Consider the following 23,660-nt stretch of genomic DNA (forward strand, 5'->3'; position numbering starts at 1 on the left):
GGCCGATCAATATGATATATTAAATCGAATTAATTATTTGTAGCATTAACTGTTAACCAAAAATAACAATTGTAATGTGATAATAATAAATTAATAGTTATATTGCAATAAGAGAACAATACTCTACAGCATATAATGCATTAAAAGTAATTGGAAGCCATGAAACAATTTTGCTTGATTTCCCTGTTGTGTTGTAATAAACACCATTCACGCTGAATCGCTTTGCTGCAGTGGTGTGTGAATAATGCAGTTTGTTTTATGAAGATCAAGTGTGTGCATTGCTGATGCTTGAAGTTGTACTTGATGCCTGCGGAGATGTTGGCAAATTAGCTTCCGATATGTGCTGCATGAGTGTTGGGAGTGGCTCTGGCCAAAACACAGATGGTATCAAGCCAGGCTGAGTGATCTTATAATGGTTAATTTCTTTCAGCTGCTCAGATAGTTTCATTGTCGAATAAAGACCACGTTTATATTTTAAAAATAATTGCCAAAAAACACACGTTGACTCGCCAAGTGTTATAACTAACAGGATTTTCTTTCAAAGTGCCTTTAAAACTGAGTAAAAGTACAAACTTAAAAAAATGTGCCTTTGCATTGTTTTTTTATACCGTTCAGCCGGTCAAATATAGTTATTGTACCTGTTTGTTTTTATTTAATAGTAAGATGTTTTCAACTGCTTCCAGCAAAATACTGTATAATGTGTGTGAAAGGTCACTTATTGTGAGTACATTTTTTGATGGAAACCATGCCACTATAGAATAATTGTGGGGGGGGGGGGGGGGAATGCCGAAGCCTTACGTGTGAGATTTGTGGGATAAAATGACATTTTAATTATCCACTTGCTACCATCTGGGTACGCAACAACGTGGTGTTATGCTTCTGTGCAGCTGATTGATATGAAAGGGCAGCAGTTCAGCAATGTGATCTGAGCAGTGCGCTTCTTTGTTCCTATATGTGGATAATGAGACTTGTTGCCTGGAGATGTCTCATCTCACAATTTTCCTGTCAGACGGGTGTTTCTGCAGACACGGTTATATGAGACTGGCACCCAAAACAATTACTGTAGGTGATTATATTTGATAAAAGAAAAAATTAAACCGCAAAGTCAACTGTTGAGCATGAACAAATTCTATACATGTAGTGCTTGAGCTGAACATATTGTGTGTGGGTGCCTACTTTTCTCTCTCTCAGACAGCATGCAAATATAAAATTGGTTCGTGCAATTTTCTTTGCAAGTGAAGCGACAGACTTGTGTGTTAATGAATGACATTGCATTACTGCTGTGGGTTGATGGTTTTATTCATCACGCTGCTTTCCACTGCGCAGTGTGTTCATATCGAGGCCCTGAGTGATGTGCAGAATATGAATGCACTACGTTGTTAATACTGAATGTGAAATTGTGCAATGAGTGAAGAAGGATCATACGTGTGTGTTTTTTTTCAATTTTAAATTTTCAAACAAAGGTCTTGTTGACAGACTTGGCCAAGGAAAACAAAGTTAACCGTAATTTTCTCTTGAGGGTGGTGGCAAATTAGAGCGATTTTTACCAACATCTAATAGTTTTGTCTAAAATTACAGCTCAATACAGGCCATTGGCTTTGATAATTAATTGTGTTCACTCTGTGAAAAAAATCCTGTTCAACAGTACCAGGCAATTACAATTTCACTAAGTTTGTGCACAGATTAGGACCATGGGTGGTAATTAGCGACGTCAATGCGCAGTTTCCCTTTCATTTATGTGTGCATGTTGAGCTTCTTTTGCACCGTACGTAGCTAACAGTGCTAATTGGAGTGTGCGGGGGAAGGGCAAGAAATGAAACACAAAAATGCAGTTCTGAAGAAATAAGTTTTCATCCTAGAAGCGCATTGACAAAACAAATCTGCGTGTTCCAACACCTTTGCCAACTGAACAGGTCTCTTTCACGCGAGCCACATCGAGCCGTCCGGTCTGCGTTCTCAGCCTGAGCCGTCCACGGAGCCATGAGGAAGTTTGCGTACTGCAAGGTTGTTCTGGCCACATCGCTGGTGTGGGTGCTGGTGGATGTTCTCCTGCTGCTGTACTTCAGCGAGTGTAACAAGTGCGAGGAGAAGAAGGAGCATGGGCAGCAGCCACGGATGGGAGGTGAGCTCAATGAGTCATTACTGCATTTATCAGCAGGGATGAGTACTTGGAGATAAATTCTGCTGTTTGCAAAGGAGACCTACATTAGCATGTTTTTCCTCTATAAATTTAGGTATTTTTTTGTGTTTGGGGTTTTGGGCTTTCCACGTAGATTTACATCAGCATGCATGAGTATTCTTTTTTAGCACACTACGCTTACGACGTGCTGAGCAGAATCTCAGGAAGAGATTGGGAATAAACCCACCCACCTGTCCAGATTGGCGTAGTGGCAAGTGTCCTGATTTTGAGGTTGTGTGTGTATTATAAGAATAATAAGGGCATAATGATATAATTGCCTCCAATTTTCATTACTTAATGTACTGGTCTTACAGTTAACACTATTCACTGTTTACTAACTATTCTAATTTAATCCTTTTTTGCTCAAATATGTCAGCATTATAAATACATTATTTCAACAGTTTTCCTATGACAAATCTCACTTTTTGCTGTAATTTCTAATTTTAAATATGAATATCAGGCATTCAAGTAAACTTTTCTCATTGCCGTTCATATATGTCCTTTCACATTTTTGTGTGTAGCCTAGTTAAAAGTGCATGTACATTTTTATATATTTTATATATATAATTGTGTAGCATACCATTGCTTGAGTGTAGCAGATGTTTCTCAGAGTATGTATTTACACGGAGTCATCTTTCTAGAAAATACCCTTACGTTTGCAGTTCTTATAAATGTGTGTTGGAATATGGAACGAAAATTTGATGGATATACCTTCTTCATTATGTGTTTCTATCTGATAGCTGCTTGTGTGAGGACATTCCACATTGTTTGTAAGGCATGGGTTTCTTTAAGTTGTGTCAGCATTGTACTGAGCCAACTTTGTCTTACTTGGGGGCAACAGTTTGGCATGGATTATGTCCTGGCATTGCAACATTCCATTGCCAGTCACTCTGCTGCACAGTTGTTCTTAGAGTTGTTTGAGTGCTGTCTGTCATGTGCTCTGCCACTAATTACTGTGACACTGGTGTGCAATGATAGCTATGCGTGCCTGCAATCCAGCACTGGAGGCAAAAGTTGGTGGATTAAACAAATGTTCTGAAACGCCCTTCCCATGGGTTTCGATGTGCCAAGCTGTGGCTTGCCAGGAGACGGCAGTACAGCAAGTGGACTAACCACCATCTCTTTCCATCTGTATGGAGATAAGAGGGTTGCCCCTTCAAATGCGTGTGTTTTCTCTGGGTATTCCGGTTTTCTCCTACTTGTATATTGGCTTAAAACATATTGCAAGACCCTCCTGAAAAAGCCCTATAACTGTCCTGCATAAATTGTCATAGACCACAATGCATGGCAATAAACTTAAAGTAACTGCTACTGGTGACACCATTCTGTGCAAAAGGTGCCCTGGTCTTTACTCTATTTTGGTGTCATGTTAGAATCAGATTTACACCCACATTTCAAACTCAGGGTTTTTTTTTATTATTTGAGGTGACACACTCCTCGTATTTCGATTTAAAGCTTTCGTGACTGCAAGGATTCATCTTCTTTGGTTCTTTCGGTAAAGTCACGTGACTTTACCGAAAGAACCAAAGAAGACTCCTCTTATTTTCATTCATCAAGTCACTCGCATGCCATTGTCCATACGTTATTCCTCTGGACTCTCAAGAGTTATTTTTTTTATCCTGGTATGTCATACTTTGAGTGAGGTGGTAGTTCAGTTGTTAGCATGCTGTGACCTGAGTTCGATTCCCGTTCAGAGCGACATTGGCGATGAATGAAACCTGAACTGGTTCTGGTCCCTTCTCCTCTCATCTCCTTCACCAACCTACACTCACCAGCATGGTGAAGGAATGTTGAACAACTCCTACAATTAACATGGCATGGGGAGGCCTTCATTCAGCAGTACGTACTGTTCCCTTTGGCTGCCACTGCCGTTAGGCTCAACCATAAGACATCACTCCTTGGAGTGACGTGTGCTCCCCAAGCTCGCTTACTTTTGTTCACGGTCAATGTGGCGTCTCTGATTTGTGAATGTTAACTGGTTCAATGTGTCTCTCTTTTGCGTGTCTCACACGCAATTTATTTTTGGATTCCCTTCCCCCCCCCCCCATCAATTTTTGTGAATGTAGTACACACACTAACTTAAAATGCGTGATATACAGTGGTACCTCGGAGATCGAACACCCCCAGAACTCGAACAATTCGGTGATTGAACAAAATTTTCAACCATTTTTTGCCCCGGACATCGAACAAAAATTCGGAGGTCGAACAACTGTAAAAACCTATTTGGGCCGAGCCGCATAGCCAGGGCGACCGAGACAAAGGCGAATGACCCAGTTTACGCGTAGCTCTCGTTCTTTATCACTGTAAAGTTCTGCCCCACAATACGACTCCTCTCATCCAGACCATGGACCAACAGGTAATTTCCAACTTTAAAAAACTCTACACGAAAGCCCTTTTTCAAAGGTGGCAATATGGGCTGAGTTACACAATTTTGTAGAAAAATATCATCCAGATAAGGCAGTAGCCAGCAGAGCAGGCGATTTTTATAATGATAATGCATTGAGCAATTTCAGAAACATCTTAAAACGGAGGCAGAAACAATCCTCTCTTGATCAGTTTTTAATAAAAAGGCCCACAAGTGAATCACAGTTAGTGCTCGAAAAAGGCAAAGAAAAGAAAGAACCCCAGAAGGGCAGTTACCCAACGTGTTTATGGAGGGGGACTGCCCTTCCAAGCAACACTGACACCTCCTCCTCCCCTCCTCACCACCTTCCACTCAAGCCATCCACTCTCCTTACTACAGGTAAAGTGAAGTTCAGTGTTCATTTATTCTATTAATTATAACTGTGTTTCTTGTTTTTTGTATGCTTTTATGTACTGTACTGTATTTTAATATTGTAAACTTTGTGTAAAAATGGCCCATAATAGGAGCATCCTTGGATGGGGAACCAATTAATGCTATTTCCATTCATTCTTATGGGGAAAATTGATTCGGTGTTCGAACAATTCGGTGTTCGAACACGGTTTTGGAACGAATTAAGTTCGATCTCCGAGGTACCACTGTACATTGGTGCTATTTTTCAAATCAGTCTAATGCAGCGAAAAATCATCGAGAAACATAGTAGGCAATTACGTACTTGTACCATTTACTTAGGTGGCTTATTCATCTGATTCATGTTGAGGGGCTGTAGTCCAATGATTTGTTCCGATTTCACTTGAATGCCCCCTTGCTCCCCCTGCATGAGTTGTCAATGTGACAGATAAGCTATTGAAGCAATTGATATTGTTAAAAACATTTTTTTTCTGTGACTGAAGTTTAAACTCCAAAGCAATCTGTGTGGCCGTTGGTTACATTTATTGATTTGAACATGTCCCTGAAGCCGAATAAAGAAGGTTTACCATTTTTCTTGTTTACCGTACCTACTTTTTAAAATCCGTGATAGCCATCGTGAATAAAAATTATTTAGCTGTTAGTAATATTTCTGTATACTGAAGTTCAAATACTGTACGTCGGTACCAATTAATACAATAAAATCTCATCCTGGAAATCATCGTTGTTTGTAAATAAAAAATAAACTGCTCAATGTAAAAGTAAATTTATTTCAACAAAGGTACCTTCTCGGGATAATGCTACATACATGGCTCCCAGCTGATAATATTTGGATTAACACGGACATAGCTGTAATCCTCCCATATAAAGGCGAGCATTATCGGCTAATTAATGCGTGAGCGCTGTCCATCATCAAGAGCCCCCAAGTCCCACGGTGAACGTGTCACCGCCAGCCTGCAGTGTAACGTCCCGAAGTATAAAATTTTGCCGAGGACAAAGCACGTATTTGCTCATTTGGTATCCGCTGATAAAAGCGTGTTCTTCCTTTTGTAGCCCAGTTAGTGCAGCGTGCAGAAATGGACACATGGTAGTTGTCCTATTTGGATTTGTTCAGTGTTTTAATCTAACACCGCAATTATTGACATTAGCTTTGTTAGTAAAGTACTCGATTTATATATTATAAGAATTGTTTTGTCAATCCACTGCTGGATGAAGGCCTTTCCACGCCATGTAGAGTTGTGGTTGTAGTTTGACCATACTTCACCATGCTGGTCAGTTGTGGGTTGGTGAAGGCAGGGAGCATATAAATATTGTACAATTTATAATTGGTGCATTGCTCTCTGAGACGTCGTTGCACTGCTCCATATCTGTCTATAACAACCTGGCATGCAATAATTGTTGGAGGGACGCACGTAGAAAGCACAACAATACATATATCAAGGGCAATCGATAGTGGATTGGGATCAAAATGATGAAATAAAGTGGTGTGTGAGAGCAGGTTGCACTGCTTTTATCAAATTCTTGGTTCTTTCGGAAAAGTCACGTAGAAGGGAAAACAATAAAATAATACAAATAAAACAATAAAATTCTCACGACGTTTCGATTGCAACACAAGCAATCATCATCAGGTGTGAAAACCACAGCAAAAATTTTTGAAAAAAGCGGCGTTTTTTTCTTAACTTTACCGAAAGAACCAAGAATATGAATATGAATCCCTGCAGTCACGAAAGCTATAAATCAAAATTGCTTTTATCAAGTTTATTTTGATAACGTAAAGCAACATATTGGTTTGCTTGAAGAGGAAAGTTTTCAATCGGTATAGATTGCCAGCTATGACATGAATCAAACTCTTTGACACTGACAAGGAAGATGAAATAAAAACTGATGAGTGTAGAAAAAAAGCATGGGAGATGAGTCCTTGGAGATGAGTTCTTGGATAGACGGAAAGAGGAATATATGGATGAAAGGGCAAGCAATAATTAGGGACATATGGCCTGTCAAGAAATAAGTGGGCCTGATAGGACACATCTCGAGAACGGATGATGGGCGATGGATGAGATTAGTGAGAGAATGGCAGTCAAAGGAGGAATGATTCCCACGAGATGGATTGATGAGATTAAACTCACGAGTAGGAGCTTGGTGACTTTTGTTATCACAAGACCAATGGATGGTTATGATGTGGGGAAACCTTCATCCAGCAGTGGAGTTATCACAGCTGTTGATGAAAAATGGATATTGAAATTTCATGAAAAAGTGTCGCGCATATGTAAACATTTAAATCACCTCTAAATGATTTATAAACATTAAAATTATCTGTAAGTGATTTATATCAATTCTTTTTTTATTTCAGCTTTTACCTGAAATATGTATATGGAATATTTTTGGTGTAGTGGATCTTTTGAATGTGGAGCCATCCTTGCAGAAAATAAAGGGAGAATCGCATGGCGTGTCTTTGAAGATAAGTTACCGTGAGAGATGCCTGCATGATGAATGGCAAAGGTGACATGAGCACACCTTTCACTTGAGCACCGGGCAAAAGAATGATTCACAAACATGGCACAGAGTGTGACACACCGGAGGAATAGGATGGTGGGGACGGGGGGGGGGCATAAAAGATGACGTTGTTCATGACTGCGTTCCTTTAATCTCCACGTCAGGGAATGAAATGCAGGGGGGACAAATTTTTGTGACGTGTTTATGTGCTCTCCATTGCTGTGCCCATGAGCTAAGGTCCGCATATTTTAGTAAAAAAATAAGCTTTAAAAGGTTTACATTAGCACCATTTAGCTCGATGCATATGCTCATGAAAATGCGTATGTATATACTGGATATAGAAAATGTAAAAGTAATGCTCCCGTGTTATTGTTTGAGATACGTTTAAGAATTCATTATAACAACAGAGCGGTACTGGATGAGGACGAAAGCGCTCTTAACACTAAGGTTAACAATGGCTATGAAAAAAACATAGAACACAAAAACTTGAATTTTGATTTAAAGCTTTCGTTACTGCAGGGATTCATATTCTTGGTTCTTTCGGTAAAGTCACGTAGAAGGGAAACAAACCAACAAAATCATTTCTAATTCAACTGTATTAATTGATCAAACCAAACAATTCTCCTCGTTGAAACCTTCTGCTGCCAGGCCACCAAGATTATATGGCTTACCAAAAATACATAAAGTAGATACACCCCTTCGTCCCATAGTCTCTACTATCAACTCCCCCACCTACAAACTGGCTCGTTTTCTGTCTGGGATTCTGCGGCCTTTCACTGGAAAAAACACCTCTGCGGTACAAAATTCTACTCACCTGGTATCGACAATCAAGGGTATTTCCCTGTCCCCAGACGACCTGCTTGTCAGTTTTGATGTAGTTTCCTTATTCACCAAAGTTCCTGTACCTGACACCATCGCAATCATTGAAGACTTTGTTCATCAAGGACTAAACACTGAGGTACCACCCTGGTGAGACACTGCTTAACCAATATATACTTCACTTGGAATGGAACTTTCTACAAACAATGGGTTCCCCCCTATCTCCGGTTGTAGCCAACATTTTCATGGAGAAATTTGAGACTAACGCCATACAGACTGCCACTCTGCGCCCAACCTTATGGAAGAGGTACGTGGATGACACTTTTGTCATCTGGCCAAATGGCCGGCCTGCTCGAGACCAATTCCTCGACCACATCAATTCCATACACCCAGCCATCGGATTAACCATGGAAGTCGAAAAAGATGGCAAGCTACCTTTTTTGGATGTCCTAATAAAAAAGAGACCTGATGGTTTAATGAGCCACTCTGTCTACAGAAAAGCTACCCATACGGATGCTTACATGAAACCAGATTCCCACCACCATCCATGCCAGAAGAATTCCCTCATCAAGACTCTGCACCATCGAGCCCAATGCATATCCGACCAGGAACACATAGCCAGTGAACTCAAGCACGTACACCAAGCTCTTAAGGCTAATGGTTACTCCGATTACACAATCCGCAAAGCTATCACTCCAACCATGAAGAAGGACCCTCTTGAGGAGCCTTTCAAAACCATCACTTTACCCTACATTGCGGGGATCACAAAAAAAGATCTCCAAAATCTTGAATAAACACAAGATCCAGGTTTGATTCAACACATTACATAAAATCCGTGATCTGGTTCCGTCTGTAAAAGATGTGATTCCAGACATACAGTACCCTGGCGTCTACAAACTAAATTGCCTCTGTGGTAGTAGTTACATTGGAGAAACCAAACGACATGTCTCGGACCGCATTCGTGAACACAAAGCAGACCTGAAACACGGTAGGACCAACACCTCGGCCGTGGCAGATCACTGTTATAATTCAGTAGGCTCACATGACATTGACTTCTCCAAGACAGAGGTTCTTTGCAAGCTATCTGGCTACCATGAAAGATTTGTTCATGAGGCTGTCCACATATACAAACACAGAGACAATTTCAACAGAGAAGATGGATTTTGGCTTAGCAATCATTGGAAGGATTTGATCAACCATTTCGGGTCTTAATTGATTGTTCACGCTTACGGTGGCTTTCAGACCGCATCCATTATTTTCGTCTCCCCCCTCTTTTCCGAACATAGATGGACTCGTCCATCTGAATAACTACCAAATCGCTCCCCGTGGTGCTAACGTAAAAAAAAATCGCCACTTTTTTCAAATTTTCTTGCTGTGGTTTTCACACCTGATGATGATTGCTTGTGTTGCAGTCGAAACGTCATGAGAATATTATTATTGTGTTATTTTATTTTATCAATTTATTATTTTATTTTCATTCTACGTGACTTTACCGAAAGAACCAAAGAAGAAGAATTTTATTGTTTTATGTTTTTATTATTTTATTGTTTCCCTTCTACGTGACTTTACCGAAAGAACCAAGAATACAAAAACTTGAGTTGAATAATTCATTTCTGTTTTGACAATGATGCATGAACAATCAACTTGTTTGTCGGGTGTATGAAAGAGCTCGGAAGAGCTTTCAAGAAGAAATGAGGAATTTCAATGTGACCCAAAATGTTAGCCTGTTGTATTTATTCTTCAATTGTTGAAGTGAAGATGATCAGATGTTTTGTTTGTAGTTATACGCTGTCGATTGTGGCCCAGTTTTGCTTTTATCAACCTTGGCTAGCGAAAATAATCGGTCTGTGTGCTGCACTGTACTCGCCGGTGAGGTGTGTTGATGCTTTCTGAGATGTAATAAAGACAATTAACATAAAACCGGAGTAAATGAAAGCAAGAGAGACAAAAGTTGAGTGAGAGACAATACGAAGGCGCACAAAACAAGGGCTACAGAGCCGAGACAAGCCAATAGGAAAGTTTAACATGTAGGCTTTCGCGACCAATATCTATAATAGAGCTTTTTCGGGTTAGATCACATTAATATACATGTGTCATTAAAGCCCGTCAACACCCGACACAGCCAATTAGTATGGTTGTTGCCTGATGAGGCTGGTTATAATTTCCGGTGAAGCGTCATAATCAAATTGTAAATGTGTTGCGGGTTTACTCTCGAACACACTGAACTCGTAACTGATTTTCATGTTTTGTTTACGTCATGAACCTTACTAATTGGCTGTGTCGGGTAGTGGCGGGTTGAATGACACGTTTATATTTGCGCGATCCAACCCCAAAAAAAAAATTAAGGCCAATAGGACACTGCACACAATTACAAAACCTGCGCTGCCACCAATGAGTGTTGCGTGGTTTGCGCTGGAGGCTGTGCTGAATTAGTTTATTATTTTTCCGGCATTGGTCCGACTGAATGCTATATTCGGCTCGGCAGGGGTCTGGCTAGCTGAGGTTCTTTTTACTTTGCTTGCCTTTTTATTTCAAACCTATTTGGAGAATGCACTCGAATGTTCACGTGTGCGTAATGTGATTGATAAAAAAACAAAGCCTACAGAAACTACATTCCTATATAATAGAAAAATACAAACTGGATGAAAAAAATATTGTAGAGAAAGTAAATAAATGATTTCCTGTCCAAATAAAAATTCTCCAAGAGTTTGAACGACGACTATTGGCATAAGAATTGATCGTGTCCTTTCACTGGGGAATAAAACACGTAATTTTTGTTTTAAATGTACCTCTACACCAATTACTAATGCATTTAATATTTATTGATTATAATATTTTATATTGATCGTGTTTATAAATATGTTGCGATCTACTTTGAAGATGCCTTCAAATGACATCTGTTTAATTTGATGGTTTCAGGTTAACAATGTACACCAAAATAGGTCATTGTATATTAGAATTACTTATAATTAATCAGAATAAAGTAGTTGATTGAATATATCTCTTTGTCTGCATTCCCTGCGTTAAAATTGGCTCACTGGATTATCATTAGGGGATTAAATTTTCCCAACTCTCCTTAATTCCGGGAAACCTCTTTTTAAGCTTGGTACGGTTTAGGACTCCTCCCCAGAGGACACCAACGAGGCGGCAGCTTCGTGTGCAGTCGGCTGTGATGATTTATTTATGCAGCGTGATCCCCACGCTCTGGAGCATCCGGCTTGCGTGCCGAGAATTGGTTGGGTGCTAGGATTCTTGGCGCTGAAGGCAGAAGGAGGCATCTTAATGGGCTTGTACAGTAAGCTGTCCCCTTTCACTCGATAGCTAAGCAAGTACTGCGTTGGCTGCCACATTGGACGATGCCAAATACAAAAGGTCAGTTGAATTATTGATGTCCTGGGAATTATGCACACATGGGATGCGGCTGCCCATTTAACTTGTGCGCCTATGTATTTAGTTGGTATTGTTTACACAACCATATGCTTTGTAGACCAGTTTAATCGACGGAAGGGAACTGGAATGGTTTGAGCACGGAAAGATGTTAAAATAATTTCATACGAGATAAAATCGTCTGTAAATCCCACGCAGAATGTTTACTTCGAAAGTACAATCTCTCCAACCAAATTCAGTGTACATGTGAGCAGAACAAGCAGATTGAGCTCATTTAAATGTCTACATTGAATAACTTTTCCCAACCGTTATAAATGTGGTGAAAAGGTTATTGGTCTAATTTAACTTTTGTGATGTTGACTTTTAGAAGGCACATGTCGAATTGATTCACATGAAATCTGCAGTAAAATGTGCACAAAATATTTTGAAACTACTGTATAGACCATGGGGGATTTTTTTTATCTGGTTTATTGTTTCCAAGAACATCGGTTTTTAAGCCTCAAAATAAATTCAGTGGGGAGTTTTCCAGTCGCTACATCACATGCGAGTGTGTTTGGGGTTCCTGATAGACATTGTATTCTGTAGATGTGTCTCAACAAATGCTATGTTCAAGACATCTGGGACAGCAAGTTTTCATCATTGCGCTTGGTTAACGTAGACTACTGTTTCTATGTTCACGTATATTATTGTCAGTATTTGTTTACGTGCATTATTTAAATAGCAAAACACATTTCATAACTTTCTTAACCTGTATATATTTGCAAATTTTTTTTGGTATAATTGTATTTTATGCCAGGGTCAAAGTTATACAAACTTGTTTATTGTCTAGCTGCAGTAATTAGATACTTTTAGGTTTGTTCTCTTTAACACAAAGCATAAAAACATTTATAGTAGCAAATTCTTGGCCTTGCTGAACAGTTTTCATCACAATATATGTAAATATATTTATTGGTTTTAATTGTTCAAGTGCAGCCATTGGCTTAATCTCAGTGCAGTCGCAAATGATAACAAGGTGTACTTTTGGAAATGCATTTTTATTGTTTCATTAAATATAGTCTTCCCGCAACCACTAAGTGATTTTCACCAAGGACAAAAAAACCGCACATTGTTCTCACTCAGGCTGTGTTGATGCCCGAAACGGCCTGGCATTCCATCCCTTTAAAAATGCCCTTGGTTACGCTCCCATCTCAATAGGTTGATGTAAAAGCTGTCAATTCTTTGTGATAACTTTATTTTCAGTGGCATTTGGCATATATCCTTGTCTGTTTACATATTAGTATAATAGTCACCCTATAGCTGTATAAAGTTTATTTAATCTTTGTTTTTTTTTTCAGTAAAGTCACGTATAAATATTTTTTTACATAATATACGTTTAGATTGCAACACAAGCAATCATCAGGTAGAGGAAACACATAACCGCAGATATATACAGACCTTAAGTAGAGGGAATTAACACAGATATACCAGGGGATACAGAGAGACGGAGCATCACACTAAATCAAACAGGGTTTAGCAAAATTTGGAAACTATGTAAAGCAACACAGACGGTCGATTAAAACACAATTAATGCATGGTCTGGTTGAATATACTATTTCAAAGATTGTTAAATTGTAAGTTGAGTGTGAAATTTAAGATAGTGATAGAATACATACCGTAGAGAGACCTATGGGGGGAGACACGCACAGTGTTAAGAGGTAAAGCAGCTCTGTACCGAGGCCTTAAATAGCCAGAGATGGAGGGACTGGGTTTCAGAGACAATGGGACACAAATTAGCATGACACAACTTGTCAGGCACACAGAGAGGGCGCCGCAGCGCACACTTAGAGACACCCAGGCACACAACTATAGGCAGAGACAGCACAGCGACATAAACGCAATTCAAGACACAAAGGCAGATACACCAGCAGAGAACACAAAGACAGATTTCATACCTCCCCGAAGAGGTGGTTCAAACTCGATTTGGTGCTTTTGTGACTGCAGGAATTAATCTTTGGTTTTTTCGGTAAAGTCACGTAGAAATAAGAAAAATCGAAACGTCGTATATTATGTAAAAAAAAATTTCTACGTGACTTTACCGAAAAAAACAAAGATTACTTCCTGCAGTCACGAAAGCACCAAATCAAGTTTATTTAACTTAATTGTACAATTATCAGTCCAAATATAATATGCCCAAACCAAATGACACAGCAGGGAACATTATTTAAGAAGGTGTATACCAGATGAATTGCTCCTGTGTCAAATGCAGCATGAGACGAAGAACACCAAATGAAATATTAAATACTCCCAAATACAACTGTTGGCAGTAGCAGAACATGCATACCAACATGGACACTCAATTTATTTTGATAATTTTGAAGTTCTTTATAAAACTAGTTACTACTGGCCAAGACCAATTAGATCATCGAAATTGAGAGAGAAAATATGATTTTAACTGTTCTGATAGTTCCAGGCTTAGTGTTGCTTGGAAGAGAATTATCAAAGTAATACACTGTTTAAGTGCATGCCTATACAGGTCACCATACGTCGATGGTGATTAACTGTGAGCAGACAATAGCAGGTATTGCGATTTCTTGCAGCCAAAAACTAGCAGGATGTACATGCATTGTGTGCATGCATTGTGTGCATGCATAATATGCATGCATAATATTCATGCACATGATGTATGTTGATTAACCAATGAATCCAACCAGTTATAGATATCCATTGTAATGTATCTACATACATTAACGCCCCCCCCCCTGGCCTTCACATCTAATTGGCTCACATTTATCCTTTATTTAAGACTGAAACAGGAGGATTTCTCCACAACTATGGCTGTCTGCCTGATGATGCTAGTTGTAATTACTGGCACAAACGTCGTTCTCAAATTGTACTTGTTGTGGGTTTACTCTCCAACACATCTGTGTGCTGTCCTAGTAACGAATTGGCATGTTTTATTTACGTGATAAACTTCAATAATTGGCTGTGTCGGGTGGTGGTGGGTTTAACAACACATCTATATTTACGCGATCTAACCCAAAAGCCTTTTATGGATGATATTGGTCGCGGAAGCCTACGTGAAAGCCTACAAATCGCACCAATTTTTCTTTGCAGATTTCTGTACATTAATTCATTTAGTTAGCCTTTGGCATTTTGTCACTCTTGCAAATGAGATTGTCTTGGTCTCTTGAGGTCTCACCTGGTTCAACAGATAAACATTAACCTGATACTGTATGTGTATTTATGGATACTATGCATACTATTTACAAGAAACGTGAAAGTTATGTTTAACTTTTGTTTGTGTTACAATAAAAATGCATTTAGTTGCTACGTATTCTGTAAACATGCATTACAATCAAACACTATATTCTGCGGTGATGTGAGGGGAACGTGTTGCTGACCCTGTAATCAGAGGAAATGTATGATATTGCTCCAATAAGCCGCATTGAATAATTGGATTTTCACAAATTTCAGGAATTTTTTAGCCACACGACCCCAATAATCCACAAGCACGTGGTTTATGAGTGGTGGGACATGAGACTAACCATCCAAGTAATCCACAAAAAATGCACATTATCGGGGTTTTTCCTTTTTTATTTGGAAACCCAAATTAAGAAAATCTGTAATAGGGATTTAGGGTTCAATTTCTTTTTTTTTACTTAAAATCGAAGTCTAAATACATCTCGATTTAAAGCTTTCGTGACTGCAGGGGTTCATCTTCTTGGTTCTTTCGGTAAAGTCATGTAGAAGGGAAATAATAAAATAATAAAAATAAAACATAGAATAAAATTCTCACGACATTTCGGCCACAACACAAGCAGCCGTCCTCAGGTGAAGAAACAGAGCTGTCGGAAAGACAGCGCTCCAATGAACACTGCTAAGCTTGGCAGCGTATTTTAAGCTGGGTGGGAGGAGCAGAGGGCCTTGACAAAGGAGTTTACATATCAACAGAATGCTAAATTTTAAACTCCTTTGTCAAGGCGCTCTGCTCCTCCCACCCAGCTTAAAATACGCTGCCAAGCTTAGCAGTGTTCATTGGAGCGCTGTCTTTCCGACAGCTCTGTTTCTTCACCTGAGGATGGCTGCTTGTGTTGTGGCCGAAACGTCGTGAGAATTTTATTCTATAATGTTTTATTTTTATTATTTTATTATTTCCCTTCTACGTGACTTTACCGAAAGAACCAAGAAGATCTAAATACATCGTACACTAGACGACAAAATACGGCAGTAGCATTATTCTGTTTGATGTAAACAAAAAAAAACCTAAATCACTTTTATCTGCATCTCTATTTTATCTTTGCATGTCCATTTGTCTCTCTTCAGCTGCGTTGCCTCTTCGAATGTCTTTTCTCATCTCCGTTTGTGTCTGCATCTCACTGTATCTTGGAGAGATTAGCTAAAGTGCTGCTACGGCGCGGGTGGCGTGAGGCACCACAATGGGAATGATTTTTTTTTTTAAGCACGGAGTGAGCTTGAAAGAAGCTGCAATCGGTTACAAAAAAATTATTCCCGCAAACTTTAGGAGAAATTAGCTTCGATAATGTGCAATTTAATTTTTTTACTGGTTAGAGGCGTTTTAACCGCCCTCAAATAAAAATGTTTTAATTTCCGCTCCCAGGAAATGACGGGAGTTGACACGAACTGCAAATTTTAGGGCTCGTGGATTATTAGAGGATAGATTTTTGGAGTTCTACTTTATTAATTACAACATTAGAAAACAATTATTCAGCCCATGATACAGAAAATTACTTAATCATCATAATCAATTAAAGATATCTATTTTTATGTTTATTGCTTAAATAAAATGCAGCCCAAAAATGTATGTCGTTGTAACTGATTTGTGTTTTGTATTTGGTATAGTATCACATTTAATGTTGTGTTATTGTCTAGAAAATAGTTTAATAGATTGAATAAATATATTTACAGTCTTATATAGTTGTACAATGTGCCCATTGACACTGCGTATTTAACATTATGCTTTGGTATTTTCAGAAAGCTTGCATAGTCTTAACACAAGTATTCTTTAGACTTTTGTAAAATTAATTCAAAAGATTCCCTGCTCCAAAATACCGTAGAGCGGGTGGCGCATGTAGAATGTTAATTTCCACTGCACGGAGAGAGCTCAGTATCGGTTGCTCCTTGGCACTCGGCCCAGGTCCAAACACACGACAAAGCCAATAAGTGGACCATGCTGTCATGGTGGCAAGCCAATCGACAAATCTGTTCCCTTAGGAAACATACAGTAAGGTGTGCATTATACTTTTAACTACCCTACTGCGTTTCCATTGGCATTGTAAAATTAAAGCTGCCGTTTCCATTATAATCTGTAAAAATGCATTTGAAAAATACATATTAAGGCACATAATATGTACACGCACATACTATGTACATGCGCACATAAATTATACCTTACATATAATGTTACATGCATACAATGGTTTCTGTTGTACAGATTGTATCTCCAAAAGTCTTCATTAGTTGTAAAAGTTATGACCTAACTCACTTGCCTTCTTGGAGCAAATCAGCTTTTCTAGGTCTTAAGAGTTCAATGAAATGTAGACAAATGTTTGTCAAAAGGACTTGAATTTCCTGAAACTGTCATTTAAATTTTCTCAGCATGGAGTGTGAACCTCCACTATCATTTAAAAACCTGACTGACTGTCTCAGCTTCTGTACGGTGGTAGAACAGGACCGGTGAAATTTTGTTGCCCTTGTTGCTTCTTTCAGGTGCAAGAGAGGAATAACTCCTCACATCCACATCCCATCACACACCACGTGCTGTTTAGCTGGTTGTGTTCCATTATTTGCCATGGCGGTCTTCACGTTAAGCTTGTAGAGGCCACATTTCCCCATTGGACTACCACGAGCACCATCAGAAGCCGAGGTCCAGCCATTGGATGTTCAACTTCTGAACGTGGAAATAATTTGTCAGGAAAGTATCAGATTGTGTTCTGAATCAATGTGTTGAAGCTCTAGTGCCTCACTCACAACCAGTTATCAGCTCCTTGGTTCAATAATTTTTAGCAAGTGTGCATGGTTTAAAGCAGGATGCATCGATCACAGGTCCGAGTCAAACCTCTCGCACCAACCAGTTCAATGTTGCTTCGACATGGACATCTTAAAAAAAAAAACTGTCAGAAAGTTGTGGAGAATAAGATGTGTGAGGAGGCCACATTCATCAGATGTGCTGCCCATCGTGAGCTGCATATGTTTCACATTTATATTAATATCCACAATTGTTCCACCATAATTTATTAATTTTATTAAATCAGCCCATGGGCCACAAGGGCCACATGATATATAATCAATCCTGAACTGTTAGTGTGCAAATGTTGAAATCGAAGCGTCACTCTGAGTGTTCCTTTTGAGTGGAACATTTAATTTTTTTCAGTATTGTTGCAGAATATACTTTATTAATACCCCATTAATTCATGTTCATTCATCACATGCCCATTTTTAACAGGTAACTTTTAAAAGTTTTGAAGTGGTAATGCTGTGGTCTCTCCAGGATACACGACGCAATGAGGCTACATTTTGCCAGAAGGAGACAATGCAGCAAGCCATAGGCGGTGAAGGCATTGAAAAAAATTATCTACTAAATATCCACCCTTGTCGTCTTAAGCACCCAGAAGGGAAGCTGTTTGTTTTCATTTATTTTGAATTGAGCGGAGAATTGAGCCAAAAGACTCCGTCTTCTAAGTAAGAATCTCATTGCCCTGCTGGGCCAGACCTCATTCTGCGCTGTGCACTGTAAGCCAAATGTAGATGTATACTGCTGTGTACTTGTCACGCAACGCAGGATACTTATTTTAACTACATTTTGTTGATTTACATGGTCTGTCAATGCCATAAAATGATAAAAATTCCCCTTTTCTCTGCATGAGTAGTGTGGCTTGCAGTATACCTTCTATAATCACCCAGGAATGTCTGTCCTTAATGCTCGTGACGTCACTCCCCGTCGACCAGCCCCCCTCATTAATAATCATGGCCCCCCTCCCCCTCATTTATAATCATGAGCAGGTGACGTCACTTCACATTGAGCACCCTCCCCCTCATCATAATCATTAACAGGTGACGTCCTCCAAATGGACACCCCCCCTCCCCTTCATAATAATTAGCGGCGTCAACTTACAACCCTCACTACAAAGGCAGAACCCTCACGTCACGCGATCTACGTGACGCTGTTGAGACATCAAAGTAAAAAGGACGTCATGATGAACAAGGGATTATAACCTTTAAATTAAATAGGTCTGTGTCACCGCGCCCTTACAAATTGCACACGAATTGATGCAAAAAATATCACGTCGCTGTCTGCTTTTCGCTTGCAAGTTTCAGATTTACTGCAATACGCCCGTCCTTGGACGGGCAAAAGGCTAGTTAATTATAAAGGTCATCTGTTGATATTTTTAACACAATCCTACAAAGTAAACTAGGAGTTTTTCTGAATTTTTCAACTATTTACAGCAGGATGCCGGATATGCTGCCATTGATCTATGGTAGTGGCAGTGTAATGGAAGGTGCATCTGATTTAGGGGTTGACTTACGTTTTTACACCGCTTAGCAACCCCTGAATGCTTGTGTTAGGTCGGATTTAAGACTCACAAACATGGTACTACACGGTGCTTTGGTTGATTATTAACCCCGGCCATTATACATGGACACCAAACATTACATTTTAAACACTGCATTAATTGTAGTTATGTATTTATTTTCACAGTGGTTTACACACTCCCTCCTCATCCGATATCAATAACTTCATCCTGTGGCTCCCTTCTGGGGAGAATATCTGAAACTTAAAATAGTTTTGGCCACTCCATGCTGTCAGCCCCTACCTGTTCTACTGGAAACAGTCTTTCCTATTCTTTGTGCCGACTCCCCCATCATTGGGTTTTCCTGTGCTCCACGGGCAACGAGAAAAAAAATATATCTGCGCACCACCATTGTGGAGGGTGTTTTTTTTTTGCACAAAATTTAAGATGACTGTATAGTAGCGATAGACAAGTAGTGCGAGTGTGCAGAGTTTGACATTTTGCTTGGAAGCAATGGTGCCCATTCCGAGTGTTATAAAATTTACCAGGGCCACTTCACAGCAAGATAGGTTTTTTTGCGTTTGAGCCGATGCCTATCGGGGAGCTCCAAGAGAGGTACAGCAAGCATGCAGCCTGGGCCGCAAGCGTTGATACTTAGGTTGACGGTAGACGTGGCACGGTCACGGTGACCCCCATGCGTCTGTGGGGGTAACCGCAATCAACGCTGACGCAGGGAGCATGATAGGTCCCAGGGCCACAGACCCTGCACAGAATAGGCAAGCGGCTGCACAAAGGTGCATGGACAATGGGGGGGGGGGGGAGGGTTCTTAAGCCTCCCACCACTTGAAAAAACTGACTTAATGCCCAGTCGCAGGAATATGGTGTCTCATTCTCTGGGTCGGCCCTGGGGGTGCAACCTCTCTTTGTTCTTGAGTTGGTTGAGTGGGAGACACTCGGAGGTGCCATTTTCGACACCGAGGCAGGGCGCGAAACCTCAGCTGGCACAGATTTAGGAGGACTATGCCACGGTCCTGGAGGAAGAGGAGGGAAACGAGGAGAGGAAGTAGGATAGAGAGGGGAAAGAAGACAATGCTGGGAAGGCGTTACACCTAGAAAGCCTAAAAAAGGGCCATGAAGGCATTGGGAAAGGGTGCCCCTCCTCAAGAGTTACCTGAGAAAAGTGCTTTCATAGAGCATCAAGGGCGTCCTGAGTAAGAGCAGGAAGGAAAAGAATGATATTTGCAAAGAAGTCGACTCAGCACAAGGGGTGGGCGCATCCTTTTGAAATATTATAATCCTCCTCTCTTCTTCATCAGCATCATCATTGAAGTGGGGGGGGGGGGGGGCTCAATGATGCGTCGCCATCATTTCAGTGATGGAGCTCATTGCTTTGGGCTCACATGTGTGCCCCAAATGTTCAAGTTGTTGGTAGAAGTGGTGGCACTGCTCGCGAAAACTGGGATCGACATGGAACCCATATTTAGATTATTATATTGTTATAAACAATTCTCCAAGGTCGAGTTGTCCCCAGCCACCAAGCAGGATAGGCGCTGGTGGCTTAGGCCAGTTACTCCACGGCAGCGAAGCGTAGTGCTTGGTCGTAATAATGGCAAATCAATTTGGTATCACAGCTTTTGATGAGCAACTCATTGTTTTGTGGAGAAAAAGTAATTGCATCAAGGATGAGGAAAAAAAACACCACATTGATATTAATGTCAATTTAAAATCCCGTTCAAGTATCAACACTTGTGAGAGTGTAAATGTTTGCGCTTACACTTTTGGCAAACATACCTTTCGCCAAATTTGTGTATAACAATGACGTGGACCGCTGCCCTGTTTACACTGGAGGCTGACGAGAGTTTGTTTCTGTGCTGGCACCAGATGCAATAGCCCTGGCTGGCTGCTGTAAGTATGGCTTGGGGTTGAATGGAGGGTCTGTGCAAACACCCGCGGGTGCTCTCACAAGGACGTCCTTGTGGAGAGGACATTGGCGAACTGGTGCTCCATCTGAATAAACTGGTCGCTCTGTGTTTGTGGCTGTTTTGACCAGATGTAATTGAAACCAGTTTTGATGTAATTGAAACCAGTTTGGCAGGCAAGTGACGGCGGTGTTGAAGGGCCACATTTTGTTATTATTTAGTGAAAACATCTAACCGAATTAACGTTAAACGTTATGATTCTATTTCTGCATGAGGAAATAATGCACAGTTGTGTGGGAAAAGTGTTTCCATGAATTTGCTGAATGAGAGACATTCAAGGTTTTTTGGTTTAAAATAGATCTTTCAACAAAGAGTTTGAATTTACACAAAGCAGCAAAATTGCTTCAACTGGATATGCACCTACAATGAAGTGTGTTTTTTATAAAGTACTTTTGTAAATTACTCTATGTAATTGAACATTATAGGATACTTCAGGTATTGCATATTTGCAATATCAAATAAATACGTAATAACTTTTAATATTTCGCATGTAACTGGTCTATAAACAGTTTTGGACATACTCTTTGGTTCTTTCGGTAAAGTCACGTAGGTATAAAATAAATTAAATCACGACGTTTTGGGCGCAACACAAGCGTCCATCATCAGGTGGGACAACCACAGCAAGAAACAACTGCTGAAGTTGGTAGAAGGACTCCCGTAATACGAGGTAAGAGAGAGGGGGGGGGGCAGGGAGGATGGGGGGGGGGAGTGCTGCCGGATGAAGAGCAGCTAGACAGGAAGAGAGGGGGGGGGGGGCCAGGGAGTTATGGACGTGTACGAACAGACCGTCCATGTGTGGTTTTATCAACGTTTAGACCACGATGTAAATTAATCCTTTAAAAATCTTTCATAAGTAGCATGAATGGATATTTACATAATGGGGTTCTTAGAATCACGCGCCCATTACAACTTTAAATAACCATCTGTTTTTGTTGGTCACAGATTGATTTGTGCAGTTGTTGCCCTTGCACAGCACAGTACCTTGGTGGGTGCGCGCTGCTGTTGCAGTAATTGTGACTGGAATCTTCCAAACAATGTTGGAAGGGTTTCCGTTTCCCACTGTGTGTAATGAGCATGATAGAATATTCTTATTGTTAAAATACACACTTGTGTTCTTGTAGTTCTAGCATGCTAAAGTCGGGCAGTTGGAGAATCAAAGTGCCCTCCTAGCTGTGGGCTCTCGCCTTGGCTTCCTTTGCCAAGTTTTCACAAAACCTTCAACCACATTTCGTAGTATTAGTGGCTGAGTTATGTTACATATTTTAAAGAAAATAATCCATAAAACGTTGTTTTTGCATTTCCCCCTTTAATTATTGAAACACTTTTTTGTTTGTATAAAACATTTTAGTTTATATTATTTTTCACGCAGTTTAACAATGTGTCATTCCATAATTATACATAATTTCAGTTAATTTACAATTAATGATAATCATGAAATATATGTTATTTTTGTAATTTTGGGCCAAAAGTGTGTTTAAAAAATATATATTTCATAGCCATTATTACAGAAGTTATTTTGTATAAATGTTAATCGCTAAATGTACACAATTGTATATTATAGGATGAAACTTAATGGGACATCTTATTCAACATTTATTAATGTACAAAATTTGTATTTCGGTTGAATTACAATGTTTTTTTGTTCTTCAGTATATTTTCTGGCTAATCAAAAATTGGGTATTAAAATAACAAACCTTACAAACGGTCATCATTTCTGGAAAGAAATATTTCTTACAATACATTTTTAAATAGCTTTGTCGATTGTAAAACAATATTGGAATATAAATGTATTAGATTAGTTTTTTTCCACTGTAATTTATTACGTTGAAAACGCCTTGCTCAATACACGAGGCAGGGTGCTGATTTGTGTGAATGGCATTTCATTTCATGGCTGGAGCACAGCTAACAGTCGTGTGCAGGGTTTTATCAGCACTTACACTAAGTTAATGTGATAGGTGTATATGTTTGTGTGGTGCACATTGTGAGAATTGTGTATTTTGAGGATTTGTATGGGAATAGGACCTGCGTTTAAAAAAAATGGACAATACAAATTCATTGGCAGATATTTTTTTTATACATATATATAAAATGGCAGACCATTTGATTTTAAACCCTGGAAAGCTTGTATAGGAAACCTTAAGAGTCCATAGAGCCCATCCAACCACCCATTGTGTGACATTTTACCGCTTCCCATGCATTCAGTTTTCTTCTGTTTCCAATGATTTCCTGGTTTGTGATTGGTATCGTTCCATCAGCACTGTGCTGTGGCTGAGGCTTTGCAACAATGAAATGCTGTGAAATGCCTTCGGATAAATTGGAGCTCATGCTAAGCTTAATATAACAGAATGTGTCTGGTATTTCCAAGATCCAAAATTTGACAGCTGGTGAAAGGCTGTGATATTGATTTTGTTTTAATTCATTAAAAGGTATTCGCTTATGACGAAGCTCAGAGAGTAATATGAAGCAACACATTTCACGTATAATGAATGTAAATGTCTCTTTTACATTGTGACCTTAACGATAGC

General features: G+C 39.7%; 1 protein-coding gene across 3 annotated transcripts in view; it reads left to right on the forward strand.

Annotated features, from left to right (window-relative positions):
* Positions 1-23,660, forward strand: part of GALNT13 (polypeptide N-acetylgalactosaminyltransferase 13) — a 117,782-nt gene that overhangs the window by 12,322 nt on the left and 81,800 nt on the right. For 2 of the 3 annotated variants that reach the window (XM_032946085.2, XM_032946086.2), the window contains exon 2: positions 1,914-2,122. The exons of the other annotated variant lie outside the window; for it this stretch is intronic. In XM_032946085.2, the coding sequence (XP_032801976.1) occupies positions 1,981-2,122 (142 nt within the window). In that variant the 5' untranslated portion in view covers positions 1,914-1,980. The remainder of the gene's footprint in view (positions 1-1,913; positions 2,123-23,660) is intronic. 3 annotated transcript variants of the gene reach the window in all.

This window comes from Petromyzon marinus, chromosome 4 (genome assembly GCF_048934315.1).
Source record: "Petromyzon marinus isolate PM22_M1 ecotype Great Lakes invasive population chromosome 4, UKy_Petmar_22M1.pri1.0, whole genome shotgun sequence".
In the NCBI taxonomy this organism is placed as follows: Eukaryota; Metazoa; Chordata; class Hyperoartia; order Petromyzontiformes; family Petromyzontidae; genus Petromyzon; species Petromyzon marinus.